The sequence below is a fragment of the Mercenaria mercenaria genome, chromosome 4, assembly GCF_021730395.1.
Source record: "Mercenaria mercenaria strain notata chromosome 4, MADL_Memer_1, whole genome shotgun sequence".
In the NCBI taxonomy this organism is placed as follows: domain Eukaryota; kingdom Metazoa; phylum Mollusca; class Bivalvia; order Venerida; family Veneridae; genus Mercenaria; species Mercenaria mercenaria.
This window is the reverse complement of record NC_069364.1, coordinates 13,775,340-13,796,843: the sequence shown is the minus strand read 5'-3', so window position 1 is coordinate 13,796,843 and position 21,504 is coordinate 13,775,340. Positions and strand designations below refer to the sequence as shown.

Genomic DNA, 21,504 nt, shown 5'->3' with positions numbered 1-21,504 from the left:
ACCAAAATTTTTGGCCCGCCCTAAATGGACAGCCGTCCCCCTTTTGTCTTTGAGAACATTTTTTCAAATTTTTGACAAAAAGTTCAAAACTGCACTTTTTATGTTTTAAACATGGACATGATGTTATAAAAAATTTACTATCTCTAGAGGCATAACCCCCCTATTTGTAATTCATTTTTTGACACAAAAATAATTTCCAAAAAGTCTCCCAAAAAAAAAAATAATTTTAAAAATCCAAAAAAAAAATTTTTTTCCCCGACCACCACCCTAATTTTTTTTAGCATTTTAACCAGAAAAAAAATTTTTTTTTTAGACCTTATAAAGACCCCAAATTTTCATTTTCTGATGTAAAGCATTTCGGACAAATCCATAAAATTTAATACTGTATGAAAATTTAAAAATTTAAATTAGCTCATCCCGTCACAGGGTGACAACATATTGGCCTCATGTGCCAACATTTGTAAAAATCTTCTTCAAACCATGGCAGTTTTACACCAAACTTCACAAATGCCGGGGTGGTCCTTTTTTAAAAATTACCCCAAAGAATTTAAATTTTCCATATAAACTCACCGAAAAGAAAAACTTGAAAATGATTCTTGTCAAAATTTTTTAGCCGGGGGCTGGCTTTTTACCTTAATAAAAGGGGCCTATACCCCCACTTCCCAATAAAAAATACTGCATTTTTTCCCCAACACCCCAAAATCAAGGTAACTTTTCCCCAAAAAATCACAAAACAAATGGTTTAATTTTATTATTTTTTAGTGTACCGCAGGAAGCTTCTCAATATTTTTTTAGCTCATTGTCCAAAGTGACAAGGGGCTTTTGTGATAGCGCGGCATCCGTCTCCGCCCGGGTCAGAAAACTTTTGCGTGACCCTCTAAAGGTCCTTTTTTCGGGGATCTTTATAAATTTTTTGGTTGGGTCTCTTTTTAAAATTTAAATTTTTTATTTCTGTTTACAGTTCACTTCGAGAAAAGGGCAGCTAAAAAGGGAAAGGGTCAAAAAATCCTATACTTGAAAAGCGAAAGAAACACCAGAAAATAAAAAAAAAACAAAAGAACAAGGGGAAATTTAAAAAAAAAAAAAACTTTTAAGGATAGGGAAATTCAGGATTTTTTTTTGAAACTAAATATATTTTTTAGAACAGCAGTTTGACTAAGCCGTTACTTTAAAATAATTGATTTTCACATTGGTTTTGTTATTGTCGACCCGCTTGCGGAAGCGAAGACATATTGCCAAATTCTATTCGGGGTTTTTGCGTGCGGGGGTCCGCCGGATTTTTTTGTCCGGGCCATAATTTTGGGCATGCATGGAGCAATCTTGTTTATATTTTAAAGAAAGTTAACCTCATGGACAGATGTCCCTCGCAAGCCCCAGGTTCCATTCAAAGGCAAGACACACTTTCAGGTCAAAAGGCAAATTCAAAAAGACTTGTCCGGACATTTCTTCCTCATCAGGAGGGATTTTTTATGTAACTGGCACAATTTTCACCACATAATGGGGGTGTCAGCCAAAAACGAGGTCCCGGGCTAAGGTCAAGGGCACCAAAAAGGGCAAAAGGGAAAAAGAATGACAACTTTGTCGGACATTTCTTTTTCCAGCATGGAGGGACTTTGATGAAAATTGGCACAAATTCACCACCATGAAAAGGAGTTCATGCGGAAGAACCAGGTCTAAGGCAAGGGCACACTAGAGGCAAAAGTCAATACAAGAAGACTTTGTCTGGCTTTTTTTTGATGCATAAGGGATTTTGAGTAACTTGGCACAATTTTCATCATCATGCGACGGAGTGTTTGCATAAGACCAGAATTACTTCCCTTTTTTTTTTACAAAAAATTTACATTTGTAACTTTTTATTACTGGCGTAGGGAAAATCAAGACCACTTTTTGAGACAACATGCATGTTACACCAGTTTTCAGGTGTATTTTGACCTATCCTGAAGGGCGGTTTTTGTGTGAAATTTTTTTTAAAAAATTTTTTTTTTTAATTTTACGTTCCTTTTTGTTACGAAATAACTTTTAAATTTTACTTTTTGCAAACTTTTTATTTTGGGATAAATTTTGCCTCAATGAACAAGGAGTGTCATGCACAACCCCACCTTTTTACCTGGCGGCTTGACAAATTTTCCCTGGGCATCTAGTTTCTCATTTTTTCATGGGGGCCTCCGGCCCATGTTTAAGGGGGCGCTGACTTTAAAACACTGCCCCCTCGATGTGGGTTTGGCCTCACCGGGGGGTTTTAATTCTTTATGTAGGGAAACCATCCAGCTGGTTAAAAGGTCGGTGGTTTTTTACCCAGGGGCCCGCTCGTGATGAAAAAAATGCCGGGGGGGCACCTGGGGGCTTCCTCCCCCCATTAAACTGGGAAAATGCTATATGACCTAACATTTCGGGCGACGTTAAATCCAACAAAATAAATAAATAAATATTTTTTTATAGAATTTTTAAAAGAAGTTCTGTTAACCCCTTAGTAACTTGTCTGTCTTTCAGTCAGTAGGTTTTCAGGGTTTTCCCGATATAACCAAAGAAAAGCTTACCGATTTAAATATTTTTTTTTTACTAATTTCAGGGGAAGTTCGACTTTGGGGGATATCAAAAGGGCAAGATAACTTGCAAACCTTTGGGCCCGGATCATAGCTTTTTTAACACAGGTGTAACAGAAAAATACAGGTTTTTGAATTTGAGGTCAATAGACAAAGGTCAAAGTCACAGGATTTTGAACAGTTGAAATGTTTTCCGAAGAAACTTGAGACTTGAGCCTAGGAAAAATTTGATACACAGGGGCACATCATAAAAACAGGCAAATTTTTTTTTTGAGGTCATAGGTCAAGTCACAATAAGGCAAAACGTGAAATTTTTTCGATTTTAAATTGAAATCTTGAGCCTAGATCATGAAAATTTTTAGGGAGTTGATTTTGACCCAGTGACCCCCCAATTTTTGAGGCAGTAGGTCACAGGGCAAGGCACACTGACCCGGTTCTTTTAAAAAGATCACGGGGGGGCACCTGGGGGCTTCCCCCACCAAAAACTGGAAATCCCCCATATGACCTACCTGTGTCGTTGATGTTAAATTCAACAAAAAAAATAACGTTTTTTAAAACGGTTTTTTGGGCAAAACTTCAGGATGCTTGGGAGAGAAAAAACAAAAATTTATACAAGGTGGGCTTTACCCAGATTTCCGTATTGATTTAGAGTTCCAAAGTCAGATGACCCGGAACATTTAAACCTTTTCCATACAACAACTTTAAACATTTGGGGGGAGTCAGAAACAAAATAATTTTAATTGAGGGGCATTGGTAATAGCTCAAGAAAGCTGCTTTGTTATTGGCTTAGTTCTTGATAAGGCCAAAGTGGGGGAAAATTCGCATCCTGTGACACTCTAGCATTTAGCCACCAGCACAAAAAGCCAAGGGAGCTTTTGTGATCCCCGTGTCCGTCCCTCAACAATTAAATGTTAAAACTCAAAGGGCACAATTTTGACTTTTCTTTATGAAACTGGTCAGAATGTTACCCTCAATAAAATTTGGACACATTTGATGTTGGGCATCTTAAAACAAAAACAGGTCACCAGTCAAATCAAAGGAAAAGCTTTTAACACTGTAAGGCCATTAAAAACTAAATCTTCATGAAAATTGGGCAGAAGTTTTAAAATTTAAAGACCCTAGACGATCAAAATCTGGGGCAAGTGGGTCAAAAAATAGTCACCAGGCAAATCAAGGAAAAACTTGTTAAAACTCTAAGGTCACAATTTTTACCCAATCTTTAAAGAAACTTGGGCAAAAAATTACCCCAATAAATATTGGCAAAATTTGATATGGCGCTAGGGCAAAACTAGTATAAGAACCAGCAAAAAAAGGAAAAGCTTTAACACGTAGTGGGCCAATTTAGACCAATCTTTAAAGAAAAAATTGTCAAAATTTTTAACTTTAAGAATTATAGGCCAATTAAATCAAGGTCAGGTGGGATTAAAAAAACTAGGTCGCAAGGTCAAATCAAAAACAGCTTTTAACACCCAAGGGACATTTTACCACTCATGAAACTTAATCAAATGTTAACTATGACTTCATCAAATTTTAATCGGTCAGGGGGCAAAAAAATAGGCACCAAGTCAAAACAAAGAAAAGCAGTTAACCTTTTGGGCACATTTGATCATAAATTTTAAAGTAAATTGTCAGAAAGTTGATCTTGAGATCGTTATGTCAATATGCCAGTAGCATACAGGGCCACAAGGCCCCTTGTTTATTTGTTCTTGTTGAAGAGAAATTTTAAAATTTAGAATACAGATTACGAAGTCACATTTTTTTAATTTTGACAATACTTTTTTCAAAGCCTGACAAAAGCACCATATGTTTTTAAAAGTTTTTATTCACAGTTCAGCTATATTCATGTAGGGATAAAACAAAATTTTGTGACTTGATCATTTTAAAAGTTATACAATAAAACTTAAACAGTAACAGTTTTTTTTCAAAAAATAAAGTGTAATGCAAGCTTTTTGGAGTTTTATAAAAAGCAAAATTTGAATTTGTTTACGAGAATTTCAGAATTCAGTTAAAACCAAATAGAAAAAAACCCAAACCTGCACAAGAAGGCTAAAAAGTCTCCCAGACGAGCTCTTAACCTGTCGTGGGTGCAAATAGATTGTTAAAGTTGCGTTAAATTTGTTAACAGTGATTTCAATCTAGTAACTTTTAAGTTTGTATATTTTTTGCTCACCAGCACGTGGGGAGCTGTTTTGGGGTCACCTTAACTGTCATTGTGCTTCTCAAAAAATTTGCCTGTTATTTAAACACCCTAAAACAGTTTTTTTTTAAAAGTTAAAGGGTGAGTAACCCGACGAATTTTCCCATTTAGGGAGTGCCTTTTTTCATATTACTAATAGATTTCTTATTCATTTGTTTTTAGAAAAAATTTCAGAAATTAATTTTTTTTGCAATAATTGTAAAACGCTTGGTAAAAGTTTTTGACCCATGGAAACATTGTTAAACCGTAACAATACAACAGTTCTATCTATGCTTGAAATGGTATTTGAAGGGACCAGAATCCTTTGAAAAATTAAGCCAAAAACAACCTAAGGTTACCTTTTTAAATCACCAAGGAGCAACAGAGATAGAATTCACTTTTAGTTTTTTTTTGCAAATGATTTTGTAATATTTCAATGCAGGAGAAAACTGACAAGGGTCGTAGGTAAGGTTTGATGAGAGAACGGCTACTTTGCTTCAACGGTCAAAGAATTGCCAGCCCTTTTTAAAACAAATAGAAAACATTGAGGTGAAGTTTTTTTGAATTTTTCAATTTTTCTTAAAATCCTTTTTTTGAGGGACATCTTGTTTTTATTGATTTAAGTTGTTCCTTTAATTCGGGGTCTTCCTCCACCATCAAAAGCTTGAAAATCGCCATATTACCTATAAATATGTCGGTATGATGTTAAACTTAACAAAAACGAAAACATTTTGCTTGCGAACCAGCATATGCCCTTTTAGGAAAAGTTTTTGTTTTTCTTACATTGATTTTAATCCAATGAAATGAAAATGTTATTCATTGTTGATAAGATATGAAATGAAACAATGGTGTAATTTTAGTATATTAAACCTTACCCTGCTAAAATTCTATAATGATCTTGTCCATCTTACATTTTTGATGGTACCATTAACTGTTAAAAGGGGTGTTTACCAAAAAGATACTGACTGAATGGCGAACAGTGCAGATCTTGATCAGACTGCATTGATGTGCAGGCTGATCATGATCTCCACTTGTCGCAAAGGCTGAATGAGTCATGTCCAGCATGCTAAGGGTTGACGTATTTGTTTTTATGTAATATCCAGAAAGCCTAGATGACCGATTATGAAAGTTGTAATTTAGTGTAAGTGCTCTTAACAGCTGTAGTTCAAGGAAAAATGTATTTCCCAACACCTGACCAGCTTGATGGAGTTCAAAAAAATAATTATGTCTCCCACCACACAGTGGTGTGGGAGACATTGATTTACTCCAGTCTGTGTGTGTGTGTGTCTGTCTGTCACAAAGCTTGTCTGCACTCTAAGTCGAACATTTCTCATCCAATTTTCACCAAACCGTCCAGGCATTTTGGAGTTACGGCCCTTGAATTATTGAAAAATAGGCCTTTTTACTCTTGTCCGCACTCTAAGTCGAACATTTCTCATCTGATCTTCACCAAACTTGAACAAAATGTGTTTGGCCATAAGACCTTAGCCAAGTTCGATAACTAGCCAAATCCACCCAGGCATTTTTGATTTATGTCCCTTGAAATACTGATTGGATCCACTCATCCAGACCATCTAATTGGATCCACTTGTCTAAACCATCTAGAGAAACTAACATTTTTCATAGGGGCAGTTGTGGGAGACATGCGCTTTTTAGCTCACCTGTCACATAGTGACAAGGTGAGCTTTTGTGATCACGCAGCATCCGTCGTCCGTTCGTCCGTCCGTCCGTCCGTCCGTAAACTTTTGCTTGTGACCACTCTAGAGGTTACATTTTTTGTGGGATCTTTATGAAAGTTGGTCAGAATGTTCATCTTGATGATATCTAGGTCAAGTTCGAAACTGGGTCACATGCCCTCAAAAACTAGGTCAGTAGGTCTAAAAATAGAAAAACCTTGTGACCTCTCTAGAAGCCATATATTTCACAAGATCTTCATGAAAATTGGTCAGAATGTTCAGCTTGATGATATCTAGGTCAAGTTCGAAACTGGGTCACGTGCCATCAAAAACTAGGTCAGTAGGTCTAAAAATAGAAAAACCTTGTGACCTCTCTAGAGGCCATATATTTCAACGGATCTTCATGAAAATTGGTCAGAACGTTCATCTTGATGATATCTAGGTCAAGATCGAAACTGGGTCACGTGCCATCAAAAACTAGGTCAGTAGGTCAAATAATAGAAAAACCTTGTGACCTCTCTAAAGGCCATATTTTTCATGGGATCTGTATGGAAGTTGGTCTGAATGTTCATCTTGATGATATCTAGGTCAAGTTCGAAACTGGGTCACGTGCGGTCAAAAACTAGGTCAGTAGGTCTAAAAATAGAAAAACCTTGTGACCTCTCTAGAGGCCATATATTTCATGAGATCTTCATGAAAGTTGGTCAGAATGTTCACCTTGATGATATCTAGGTCAAGTTCGAAAGTGGGTCACGTGCCTTCAAAAACTAGGTCAGTAGGTCAAATAATGGAAAAACCTTGTGACCTCTCTAGAGGCCATATTTTTCATGGGATCTGTATGAAAGTTGGTCTGAATGTTCATCTTGATGATATCTAGGTCAAGTTCGAAACTGGGTCATGTGCGGTCAAAAACTAGGTCAGTAGGTCTAAAAATAGAAAAACCTTGTGACCTCCCTAGAGGCCATACTTATGAATGGATCTCCATACGAATCGGTCAGAATGTTTATCTTGATGATATCTAGGTCAAGTTTGAAACTGGGTCACATGCCATAAAAAACTAGGTCAGTAGGTCAAATAATAAAAAATCCTTGTGACCTCTCTAGAGGCCATACTTTTCAAGGGATCTGTATGAAAGTTGGTCTGAATGTTCATCTTGATGATATCTAGGTCAGATTTGAAACTGGGTCAACTGCGGTCAAAAACAAGGTCAGTAGGTCTAAAATTATTAAAATCTTTTGACCTCTCTAGAGGCCATATTTTTCAATGGATCTTCATGAAAATTGATCTGAATGTTCACCTTGATGATATCTAGGTCAAGTTTCGAAACTGGGTCATGTGCGGTCAAAAACTAGGCCAGTAGGTATAAAAATAGAAAAACCTTGTGACCTCTCTAAAGGCCATATTTTTCATGAGATCTTCATGAAAATTAGTGAGAATGTTCACCTTGATGATATCTAGGTAAAGTTCAAAACAGGGTCACGTACCTTTGAAAACTAGGTCAATAGGTCAAATAATAGAAAAACCTTGTGACCTCTCTAGAGACCATATTTTTCAATGGATCTTCATGAAAATTGGTCAGAATTTTTATCTTGATAATATCTAGGTCAAGTTCAAAACTGGGTCACATGAGCTGAACAACTAGGCCACTATGTCAAATAATAGAAAAAACGACGTCATACTCAAAACTGGGTCATGTGGGAAGAGGTGAGCGATTCAGGACCATCATGGTCCTCTTGTCTCAAAAGCATCTCTAGTTATAAAATGGTTTGGCTCCAGTTCACCATAAAGTTTCCATTATATTAAGAAAACTGTTTCTAGCAGTGCATATGCATTGCCATGGATATATTCATTCATTTTCTCAGATGATGATCAAAGTTAAGAGTATATTATTACAGGTAATTAATGAATACCTTAAAACAGTGATGACAGAGGCTGATATCTTTGCTCTGGTGTCAAAGTCACAGGAATTTGATCAGATAAAGGTAATACATGTATCTCTTTCTTAGTGTATTGTTACTTACTGTGATTCAGTTCAGTATCTGCAGAACATCTCTATCAGGAATACCGAAATTTGTGTTTTGTAAAGTTGTTGTGCTCTGTTGAGAATTTTTTCCGTTTGGAAAGATTATGTCTGCCTATTTTGGTAAGGTATTTGATATTTGGAGGTTTCTTGTACAGAAATAGAAAAGGTAAACAATTAAAGATTATAAGAACTTCTGTTGTATTTCTTAATATGACCATTAAGGTCATACAAAATTAGATCTATATTAACATCTTCATCAGTTTTTGGAAACATACAGGCAAGGAAATACACAGTATGACAATTTTTTTTATGTATCGAACACAATAGGACAGATCAGAATAGAAAGTTTTATTAACAAATACATTTACACATAGTATTACCTTGTTAAATACAAATCAGTTTATGAAATAAATTGTCAGTTACTACACTAACTTTCATACAAATCAGCCAATCATTACACCTTGTACTAAAACACATATTTATACATCTGTGATGAGTCAGCCCTGCAGTTGTGAAACACATAATAATGACCATAAACAGCTTTGTGTTCAGAGACATTTTAATTCCTTGCTACAAAAGCTGTTAAAAGAGATTAAAATGGGGCAGTAATAAATCTCATTACTCCCAGTGATTAGAGACATGTAAGGATGAAAACACAATTCAATTTACGAAAAATCAGCAGCAAAGTCGGGACAAAATTTTGAAAAAAAATCAGAATTTTTACGTTAAATTTTTGCTTAAAATCCAATTGAATCTAAACCCAAGAAGAAATTTATTGATGGGGATGGTATATATCTAGCAGAGTGTACTTGTCTCTGGATGCTGACTTTTTACATTGGTTTACCGTAAGGACACTTTTGATAAATTAAAATATAAACAGAATTATAACATAGCTAAAATAAAGTGAACATTTGCTTAAATTTAGACATCAGTGTATCTTACAATATGAAACAGACATGTATTTTTTCTGCCAAAATGAAAAATGAGTGTCTTTGCAAAATGTTTTTTTACTTTTTTGGAAAGATCAGATAGCGATTGGCATTTCACATTTCACTTTGCAAAGAAAATCTTGGGCCTTGTCATGAAAAATGAGATTCTGTGTAAATTCCCATATGCTGAACCATCTGCTACTACACTGATTCTGAGAATAATAGACATAAAAAAAACAATTTTACAACAAATGTCAAGACATAAATCCTTTGTATTAAAATAGTTGAAAATATTCTTGAAAAATGGTTACAAACATTTCAATGAGGAGATTCAAAATTGTTTCTAATTATTTGTGAAACATGTATTTAACTTATCGTGCATGAGAGCAAGTTACACTGTAGAACTAACAGAATTACAGCTTACAATATACAAAACTGCACAAACCTTTGTAGTTGGCTTAAGTCAGAGCTACAAATATAAAAAAAGCCAAGGAAGGGCAGAGTAGATCACCTTCATATTGAAATGCTTTTATTTTTTGTCCAGTAGATAGCAGAATAGTTACTGGTTGGCGAGGTAACTTCAGCACATAGATAAAATCAGCACTCTTTTATTAAAGCAATTTAACAGAAAAAAATCAAGTTGATCATTGTCCATAGAAATGATTAAACTACTGAAGATCTTGTCTTAATAATTGCTAGGTTTTTAATGCAAAACTTCTGTGGAATTCTGTTTCCAGTGTATAATTACGCACAAGCAACTGTCCTCTGAGGGACTCCACATATTTCTAAAATAAATACAGTTCCAAGTCCACAAGCAGCCATCCAAGAATGAGTATTAAGAAACAAGCACAGGCATATTTTAAGCATTAGCAGTTCACTTAGTTTCCCATTAGCACAGTTGCACTGACCTTACAAGTCAGTAGATTGATTAAATGGTTCAGATTTGCATGAAACCACTATATGAATAGCTGTATGATTACATTGGTACCATGGTATATGAGGTAATATTATATTTTGGTCCCACTTAAATTTTTGGGAGGCAGGGATGGGCACTTCTAAAGATTAACCTTTGTCTATATGTCCGTCCATACATCTGTCCATTTGTCTGTCAGTCTGTTCAAATTTGTGTTGGGCATATCTCAAAAAAAACTTCCGACCGTCATAGGACCATTTTTCAGCATGTAAAGATTGCACCTGGGGTTTTGTTTGGCATTTCACTTGGTCAGACTAGAGTTATGGCCCATGTCTCAGGAAAAAGAGTGCAGAAAGTTTGTGTAGCAGGTATCACAAAAAAGTATTTGACCTTGAATAATGAAACCTTATAGAGATATTACTTAGCATGTGAAGTTGTACTTGAGGTCTTGTTTCCAATTTCACTCGACTTTTACGATGAAAAAATCAGTAGCTGATTTTATCTACTGTCATGATGCAAAAAGACAAACTTCAGGTACCTCTTTCTAGGCCCCTTGAAAAATCAAGCCCTGTTTCTAAATATAAGGTGAAATTTGTTCTGATGTTCAGAACTGTGACAAGTAGAATACTGCCAAAATATACAAATTAATGTCTATCATTTGGCAACCAGTCTGCTTTTCTTTGCTGTCTACTTGTTACTTAGTAAACTTGATAAAAGTCTACATATATGGATCTTTGCAGCATTGTATCTCTCCCTTAGGTTTAAGGATATTAAATAGCAGCGCAAAGCATCTGTAGCCCGGTTCTCTTGTTCCATGCATTGTCCGAGTAAATTTAAAGCTGTTTCCCTGTGTCCAAGATTTGGTTCTCGGTCAGTTGTCTTGAGAAGGTTAGACAGTGCTCTTTTCTTTTCATCTTGTCTCCCAAGACTTTTGTAGGTCTTGTATTGTAGAAAGTAGAGATAAGGGAGAGAATCAACCACAGCCCATTTTATCCAGTAGTCATGTAGGGGTCTGAAAGCTAGATCGTCTTTCGAAGATCTAAACATTTCATACTGTAGTTCATGTGGAACACATTTTATTTCATATGGCATAAATATAACACAGAATGCTAAAATGTGCTGTATAGCTTCTTCGTTATGATCATTAGATATTGCAAGAAATCCTTCTCTCAGAGCTTGTTTGATGTAAAAATGGCAAGAACAAATAGGCTCAACAGTGTTTACGTCATAACTTCTTTCAATATTCCTAAGTGTCGTTTCCATTTTCCGAGTATCCCCTGTACAGTAGTAGATTGATGCTAGCTTCAGTTTACTTGATGAAACATCTGTATTCAAACCGAGGGAGATCCAGGTGAGAGCTTCTGCTGATACTGCATTGTCCAAATGAATGCTGTAGGATGCTAGGGCAGTTCCCAGGGATGTATAAAACCATGGTGCAAGAAGGTGGTATACTGCTTTGTCCACTCCTTCACATTGGTCAGAAATATCAACTAATTTGGAAATATACTTCCGCAGTGTTTGTACAGCTTCTTCGTTACTACTGTTGCAAATAAGACAAGGCCTTATGCTAAAATCAATGCTGTATGCAAGTGACTTTAATATATATCCTGAAACAATATCACTTGCTTTGAATGAGCTTAAATTATTCATTTTACATTGAAGCCTTAAACCAAGATCGTCACACTCAATCCCCAGTAATGCTATACACCTACCAGTTACAACATCACATAGTTTTTGCAGAATGTAAGGTTTATATGTTTGTGGTATATTTCCTCTCATCAAATTGTTTCCAGGTATGATAAAGTTTGGACAGTTTTCATTCAAAATACAGTTGTGTAGGACAAATAAACACAGTGATAGACACCCAAGTATGTTGTTTTCTCTCCAGATGTTAGAATGTGTATTTGCAATACAATGAAACATAACTGTTTTACACATGAAACTTGAAATGGTATCTTCAAATAATGGCTTGATAAGGGTTTTCAATATCATCTTCATCAAGACATAACATTGAATCTGTGTAATATTGAGATTGAACATCAAGCATCTTTCAGCTAGGGATGTTGATATTCTCCATTCAAATTCCTCATGTTCACTGCCCCTGCTTCCAACACCAACAAGGAAACATCCTGTACTGTCACAGTATCTTCTCATGTCAGCTGAAGGCCACTGGCCTATGCCTTGCCAGTCTAACCACTGCCTTGCTTGTAGAGGCCAGGATTTACAGTGGTAAGCAGGAACAATGTCTACATAATTCATCCCAGTTTGTTTTTGTAATGTATGTGCTGGACCATGTCTTGTTCCTCCATTTTCAATAATATCAGCCATCTCAGATATGACTTTATTCTTTATCAATATTTTTCCTTTTCTTTCACTGAAATTTTTATTAGGTACAGTATGATATGGATGTGGAGTATCCTTTCTCAGAGGTTGCAGAAGACAATAGCCAGGTGATACAGTATCATCCTGGATCATCAGACAAATTTGTACACCCGGTTTCCAGTCACTTCTATCTTGTATCACATTAAAGTCATTGAAACAATATAGACGGTCAGTGTCTGAATGAAGATCCAGTGTTGTCGTGCCCTCTGACTGACTGCCAAAGTAGTATGTTGTATCATTGCAATCCTGTAGTTGTAATGATCTTGTGGCCATAGATTCAGCCAGTAAAGCTCCTCTTCTTCTCTTAAGTACAATCCTCTCATCTACTCCTATATCAGAAAGAACCTCTGACAGTTTTACTGACACTGACTCAATGTAATCTGGTGCTTGAAACATTCTGAAAAAAAGTAAAGCAATAATTGACTAAGAGATACATAAAAAAAATATTCATAGAAGTATGCAGATGCAGGTAAAGTGGCTCTTATTGCTGTATCTGGAATCTGAAGTAGATTTAACCCTTACCCTGCTAAATTTCTATAATGAACTTGTCCATCTTTCAAATTGAATAGTACCATTAACTGTTTTAAGTAGTGCTTACCTAAAAGATAGGAAACTGAATGGTGAATAGTTGTGTCCAGTATGATAAGGGTTAAGGCTTCATGTGGAAAATCAGCACTTCACTCTCAGATTCTTATCACCTGATAATGTGTTTCTAAGGGGCCATTATTATTTGAACCATAATAATTTGAAAAGTATTCATGGTGGTTTGCCAATATTTGTGTGGAGATGTTCTTTGATGAAAAGTGTAGACAAGAGACAGATGATGGGCACAAAACTTGGTGCTCAGGTGGACTAAAAATAAACATTTGGTCTTGTAGATAAATGTCATCTTTATATGTTGTATTGTTCTCCCTATTGATTCAGTTATATTTTCTGTTTCTTTGGGATCATGGAGTCCATTCAATACTTGTATAGAAGAGTTCAGCTTAAACCGGTGCTTGGGGACATGAGAAGTGTTGCACTTTCCATTACCTCTCATGAAAAGTCTTAATCAAACAGAGTCTGCTATTATTCTGCTTCCAGAGGATCTTCTTACAGATTTTATTATTGATCATATAACAAAAATTTCAAAAAGTTCACATTAATTTTAATATAACCTGTATCTAAAACTTTGGTGAAATCTTTGATATTGATTGGGAATGAAACTTTACATAGTGTGTGGTTGTAACTATTCAAAAACTTCGCTAAATAAAATTTCCATTTACAAAATATATTTGAAATCTACATACATGTACTCAAGTCCCCGTGAAGTAACTGTTTTAAATGAAACCACAAAATTATAAACTAATTTACGGTGAATATAACTTTAACCCTTACCCTGCTAAATTTCAATAATGAACTTGTCCATCTTTCGATTTGGACAGCACCATTAACTGTTAAAAGGAGTGCTTACCTATAAGATACTGACTGAATGGCGAACAGTGCAGATCTTGATCAGACTGCACTGATGTGCAGACTGATCATGATCTACACTGGTCGCAAAGGCAGAATCAATCGTGTTCAGCATGATAAGGGTTAAATGTGTGAAATTACATACCTTTCTTTGGTTTGAAGTAAGCAAATTGATTTTTATAAACCTCTTCAGAATGGATGTTTGTAATGCCTAGTTACGGTTTTTCCTTTTTTACTTCCTCTTCCTGTTTGAACAGGAGGATAACTCAAACATTAAATCTGGTTTTGATAGCCAGTTGTTACCTACCCCTAACATTTACCCTGCTATATTTCTAAGATGGACTGGTCCATCATACAAACTGGGCAGTACCACAAATTATTCAAAGGGGTGTTCATTGAAAATTTACTGACAGAATAGCAAACAGTGCAGACCTTGATCTTGGTCTGCAATGGCCGCAAAGGCAAAATCATTTGCACCGACAGGGTAAAGATTATAAGGAGAGCACTTATCAAGAACAGAAAACAGTTTTTATTCTTTAATACTGACCTCCTCAGCTTAATTTATTTGCATATGAAAAGTCAAAATAAAGCCTTATTTGAGAAAATGTAAATCAACACTATTATGTAAATGATAAATTTCAAGTGGTTTACAGAACAGTGAAACAAAACATTTTATATAGCTGTGATTGGTGACTGTTTAGGACAGTTTATTAGTCTAACAGTTTATATACATTGTAACAAGACTAGAATAAAACTTGATTTGTCTTTTGTATTAGACTTTGGCAGTCGCATATGAACCAACTGAATATATCTTTGATTTCAAATAACCTTGTAAGCTGGAAGATCACAAATGTGTTACACTCTTGACAATGTAACTATAAAGTTACAGTAACGCTAGCCATTTAACTTGTTGTATCACCTTGTTTGAAGAATAGATTTTGTCAGTTATTTTGTAGTGATTTACTAGATAATGATTTTAAAATGTGCCCCAACTGGAAATATTCCAGATACAAACAATAACACTACATCCATAGTATAAATAAATAAATAGTTTACCTTGTTTTAAGAACAAATTTTATCAGTTCATTGGCTGGTATTCCATAGAAGTGAGATATTTAACAAGAAGAGATAGTCTGGTAATTGTTGAACCCTGAAATCATAACCTGTCCCTGAGTTCACAAAACGTTTTCAGTCTCAGCTGAGTTTAATTATGAAAAGTCTGTTTAAATCTTAGTTTTATTCCCAAAATTATTTTCAAGTGGCTATTCAGTATTGATGGTATGTCTCAGACGGAATTTAACCTTGGAGTTTTAGTATTTAAAATTGATATTAAAATATCAAACTCAAACTCAGCTGAGATAGAAAAATGTTTTGTGAACACGGGGCTAGATCATCCTTATGCCATTATGAAACATATCTGACCTGAAACTGAACTTCACCTAAGTGTCAGATTTAGATTCACAATTAAATGAAAACAGAAACAGACCTACATGAAGCATTGAAATGCCATTTTAACTTGGAAAGAAATTGTCTAATTTTCTGTCCGCCCGGAAATGTTGTGTAAGTGATTCATATAGATACATACTATGTTGTCTAACATTTCATATATACTTGATGTTGAAGGTACGAGATGAGGAGATGGAGGAACTAGAGAAGTTATTACATGAGACATGTGAGATGCAGGTACCGGGTGGTGTGGAGAACTCTTATGGGAAAGTGAACATCCTCCTGCAGAGTTTTGTATCCAGACAGTATTTGGACAGTTTCTCCCTGGTGTCCGACCAGTCATACGTTGCCCAGGTTTGTTCAGAATTTCCTTGTTATGCCCCCCTTCGAAGAAGGAGGGGTATATTGTTTTGCAAATGTCGGTCGGTAGGTCGGTCGGTCTGTCGGTCGGTCGGTCGGAATGTAGACCAATCCGTTTCCGGATGATAACTCGATAACGCTTGGGCCTAGGATCATGAAAGTTGATAGGGAGGTTGATCATCACCAGCAGATGACCCCTATTGATTTTGAGGTCTGTATGTCAAAGGTCAAGGTCACAGTGACCCTGAATAGTAAAACGATTTCCGGATGATAACTCAAGAATCCTTGGGCCTAGGATCATGAAAGTTGATAGGGAGGTTGGTAATGACCAGCAGATGACCCCTATTGATTTTGAGGTTGGTATGTTAAAGGTCAAGGTCACAGTGACCCTGAACAGTAAAACGTTTCCGGATGATAACTCAAGAACGCTTGGGCCTAGGGTCACGAAAGTTGATAGGGAGGTTGGTCATGACCAGCAGATGACCCCTATTGATTTTGAGGTAAGTATGTCAAAGGTCAAGGTCACATTGACCAGGAACAGTAAAATGGTTTCCAGGCAATAACTCTAGAACACTTGGGCCTAGTGTCAGGAAATTTGATAGTTAGGTTGGCCATGACCAGCAGATGACCCCTATTGATTTTGAGGTCATTAGGTCAAAGGTCAAGGTCACATTGGCCAGGAACAGTTAAAACGGTTTCTGATCTTCTTGTTCAAAACCATAGGGCCTAGGGCTTTGATATTTGGTATGTAGCAAAATCTAGTGGTCCTCTACCAAGATTGTTCAGATTATTTCCCTGGGGTCAAATATGGCCCCACCCCGGGGGTCACATGGTTTATATAGACTTATATAGGAAAAAACTTTGAAAAACCTCTTGTCCAAAACCACAGGGCCTAGGGCTTTGATATTTTGTATATGACATCATCTAGTGGTCCTCTACTAAGATTGTTGAAATTATTCCCCTAGGGTCAAATATGGCTCCGCCCTGGGGTCACATGGTTTACATAGACTTATATAGGGAAAAACTTTGAAAATCTTCTTGTCCAAACCACAAAGACTATGGCTTTGATATTTTGTAATCTAGCATCATTTAGTGGTTCTCTACCAAGTTTGTTCAAACTATCCCTCTAGGGTCAAATATGGCCCCGCCCCAGAGGTCCTATGGTTCATATAGACTTATATAGGGAAAAACTTAGAACCTTCATGTCCATAACTTACATCATTCAAATTTGGACCACATGTGTAGTTTTGAGTGGCAAGATGAACCTTGACATGAGTTGACCTTGATCTTGACATAGTGACCTACTTTCACATTTCTGTAGCTACAGCCTTCAAATTTGGACCACATACATAGGTTTGTGTACCGAAAAAAAAACTTTGACCTTGTTATTGACCTAGTGACCTACTTTCACATTTTTGAATGTACAGGCTTCAAATTTGGACCACATGCATAGTTTTTTGTTCCAAAATAAAATTTGACCTTGATTTTGACCTAGTGACCTACTTTTACATTTCTCAAGCTACAGCCTTCATATTTGAACCACAAACATAGTTTTGTGTACTGAAATGAACTTTGATCTTGAGATTGACCTAGTGACCTACTTGAAAATTGGTCAGAATTTTTATCTTGATGATATCTAGGTCAGGTTCAAAACTAGGTCACATGGGCTCAAAAACTAGGTCACTATGTCAAATAATAGAAAAAAACGATGTCATACTCAAAACTGGGTTATGTGGGAACAGGTGAGCGATTCAGGACCATCATGGTCCTCTTGTTATAATTTACTGTAGGGAAAAACCAAGACCACTTTTCTGTGGTACAACATTGATGTTACTTTCAAATTTTGGGTGTATTTTAAGGTATCTCTACCTGGTAAGGATTTTTTTTGTGGACTTAGAAAAATAAAAGAATTACAAAAATTTCAAAAAAAAAAAAAAAAAAAAAAAAACATTGTAAACACAGGTGCTAGTATAAAGAAATTTGCTGTGACGGGCGTATATTGTGACATTCTGGCACTCTTGTTTCCAATTGCACGGGACCCAAAATTTGGCTCTAAGCAAGTACACTAGTTTTCACTGGACATACAATTATAACGATAAAGTAATCATATATCTGAATATTTAATTAATTACCGAATACATTTTCGAAATTATCTTAAAAATAACATTGTATAGATATTTACATTTTGTGAACTATCTATCACGATAAAATAAATATTCAGGTCTGAAATAGTACATATACAACGTCAAAATTTGCAAGACTATGTTAATTTTCCACTTTGTGACATTATTACTAGACACAGACTTTTGAAATTTATTCCAACTTCTAACAACGTTTGTAGCATTTAACATTATTTGCAAGAACATTTAGCCTGCAACAATGAAAATATGAAAACAAATCTAAAATAAGATATATAATTTTTATATAATTTTCAAATTAACCCGCTTACCGTTCTAAACATTTCGCAAAATATCCAATCGTCTACATGTCTAGTCTTGAAGTTATCTTGTTTCGGATTTGTTTTGTGCATAGGGCGTCAGATGTTTTCAGCTCTGCACTGACGCCATCAGGATAACGTTATTTGACTTTTTCCTTCGTTAACAAAGGCGATATTAACAAATATAAGTAAGCGCCTGTTTGAAATTGTTTTCACTCAATATATAACACTTCTTGTTGTTTCCTAATAATGTGCAGTGAATTTCTGACTTAAATGTACTTGAATGTAGACAGATTTTATTTCTCTTTATTTTGATGTTTTGGTCATTAAATTGCATTAGGTATAGCGCTCAATACATCTGAATTTAGGTCGTGTGTCATCTAAAAAGACAAAAGCATATGAACATCGTGCGTACCATCACGTACATATAAATATGAATAAAAACAAAGTATACAAACTTAAATGTCTGAACAGATGAAGATATAATATTTCATCTGCTGTAGAGAGCTAAGAATTATGTACATAGAGTTTTTCTAGGATATATAGTTTTATTCATTACTAAAATGCCATTTGAGATACTCTTTTTTGAATTTTTTCCAAGCTGATCTTATATGATTAGGGATATCATTCCAAATGACAGACCCCGAGAAGGAAAATGAAAAAAAAAAATGAGTAATAGTAATAGGACCATAATTATTTTACTACCCGAAATTATACACAAGAAACAACTGCAATATTCACAGTTTACTACATGTTTATTTGTACATTTTAGATATGATGACACTCACACAGGCTATACTGATTATAGGTGCATATGATACTGCAAGCAACAAGTCTAATATGTAATTCACATTTATATATAAAAGTTATTATAAATAGTTTGGCAAAGTTTGGCCACTCCATTGTTTGTAGTAACCCTGTCGACCGGGAGGAAACCAGACGCGCCCGTAAAGCACCACATCATTACTCCACGGTTGGCTGTGGAAGCAACAACCAGCACCACACGAACGCAATGGATACCACAGTACACCAAAGTAAATTAAACACCCCCCATAACTCGACGGTTGGCTGTCAAAGTAATGAGGAATATTTAGCGGACCAACGGAGCAAGGCAACGTACTGTGATTCTAAGCAAAGCGAGCAAGGCTACAGTACACCACAATATTTAGCGGACCAACGGAGCAAGGCAACGTACTGTAATTCTAAACAAGGCAAATACTATAATGAGCAAGGCTACAGTACACCACAGTAAATTAAACATTCCCCATAACTCGACGGTTGGCTGCCGAAGTAATGAAGGAATATTTAGCGGACCAACGGAGCAAGGCAACGTACTGTAATTCTAAGCAAGGCAACTATACTATAATGAGCAAGGCTATGACATAAGCAAGGCTATGACACATTTAAGCAAGGCTAGTCAGATATTGCCAAAGCACTAGAGCAATACCTTTTACACAGTAACATCCATACTATGACAACGTTCGAAAGCACGCCCGATCGCCCCCGCGGTCGACAGAATTTTTCCCGGCCCTTAATATATTAGGAGTGACATAAGTATAAAGATAAAGATGATTAACTGGATCACTATCTGTATAACTTAAAATGTCTATTAGTCCTCAATCCATAACTTGGTAAATTATCATCTAGGTTTCTCATCATCAACCATCTGGAAAAATGTTAATACCAAATGGATTTGTCTGTTTCACGATTGATTTGTAGCCCAGGAATCTGTTCAGTTCCGTATCTATGTAAGGTGCCTGCATTCTGTTCACTTCCGATGTTAGCATCCAAATGGCAGCATATCATCTGTAACATAAGTACTTCACAGAACAGTCAGATTGCCATAGCAGAATTTAAAATGCAATAATGTAATTAATTTTAGCATAAAAACAGAAATTTTTTGCATTGGGGTGTGGCGGGTGGGCAATTTAACATCGATCTGAAACGCTAGCCAGTACACCTTAAATTCAACTGTGAATATTGCACGTGATCTGAAGTTAATATAACGCTTGAGTGGTTCCCAGACGCTAAGGCGTTCATCATTACTCTATTGTGTTTAGACAGGTAACCAATAAATCACAAAACAAGATTACTTGACAACAACGATAGTTTCTAGTTTACACACCTAGCAACAAGATAGCTATTAATTTCGTGAGAAAATAAATGTAATTATTTTTAGGCAAAATAATTTTTATTATTGTAAATTGGTAAATATGCCAAATGTTTAATCCACAGGAAATAAAGTCTTTACTTACTTACTTACTTACTAATATAGAAAGCAACTGGCTATGTTTCAAAGCTCTAACCACAATCTCATGGTTGAAAAATGTAGGCAATATGGTATTGATAGAGAATATCAGCATTGTTCCTTTGATAAAAGTTTACTTGAGGATGAGCTTCATTTTACATTATTTTGTCCTCTGTATAATATCAGAGCAATATGTATCTCAGAATTTTACAGTACATATGCAAATCAAGAAAAGTTTAATTTGCGTATGTCTAATGGAAATGTCGAAACAATACGAAATCTTTCAATGTATTTATATCATGCCTTTCAGAAGAGAGAAGATTACCTGTCTATATTCAAATAGTCTATTGTACAGGGAAACAAATATTTTTTGATATGGAATATTGTAACACGCTGGCTTGTAACTGTCACTGTATATTATGATGTTTATATTGTATGCATATTTGTGGATAGGCTGGAGGCCTTACGTACAATAAAGGATTGATTGATTGATATCCACCAAACTTGGTCTGCAGCATCCTTGGATAGGTCTTTCTAAAATTTATTCTAAAGGATTGACCCCTGATAGGGTCTGCCAGAGCTAAAGACAAAAATAAATAAATTCAAATAACTTTTCCTCATGAATGATATTATTAATATAATGTATTCATTATAATTATTAAGGCTTCATTTTGTCCATGTTCTGTCCTGTCCCAAAAAATACAGATATTATTTTAAAACTTGCTACATACCAGGTTCAATACCTTACTTCTTTCTCAATAAAATAATTCCCATTTGACTTTAAAAATGTCAAAAATTAGCAGACATCTGAATGCATAGAAAGCATAGAATGACATCTTTGTGTAGATATGCATGTTCGCTGCAGTACCCTGTTCAGTTCAGTGCAGGTTCCTGCACAGTACAAAATACATTAAGAAGT

At 35.6% G+C, this 21,504-nt stretch overlaps 2 protein-coding genes across 2 annotated transcripts in view; one reads left to right on the top strand and one right to left on the bottom strand.

Moving 5' to 3' along the window:
- Positions 1-21,504, top strand: part of LOC123551044 (activating signal cointegrator 1 complex subunit 3-like) — a 256,055-nt gene that overhangs the window by 26,555 nt on the left and 207,996 nt on the right. The window contains exons 19-20 of the mRNA XM_053540056.1: positions 8,291-8,377; positions 15,718-15,894. Of these exons, the coding sequence (XP_053396031.1) occupies positions 8,291-8,377; positions 15,718-15,894 (264 nt within the window). The remainder of the gene's footprint in view (positions 1-8,290; positions 8,378-15,717; positions 15,895-21,504) is intronic.
- On the bottom strand, positions 8,714-14,395 carry LOC123551043 (uncharacterized). Its single transcript, XM_045339677.2, has 2 exons — positions 14,240-14,395; positions 8,714-13,039 (listed from the first exon to the last, which is right to left on the bottom strand). Exon 2 carries the CDS (start codon positions 13,036-13,038, stop codon positions 10,948-10,950), a length of 2,091 nt encoding a protein of 696 aa, XP_045195612.2. The 5' UTR covers position 13,039; positions 14,240-14,395; the 3' UTR covers positions 8,714-10,947.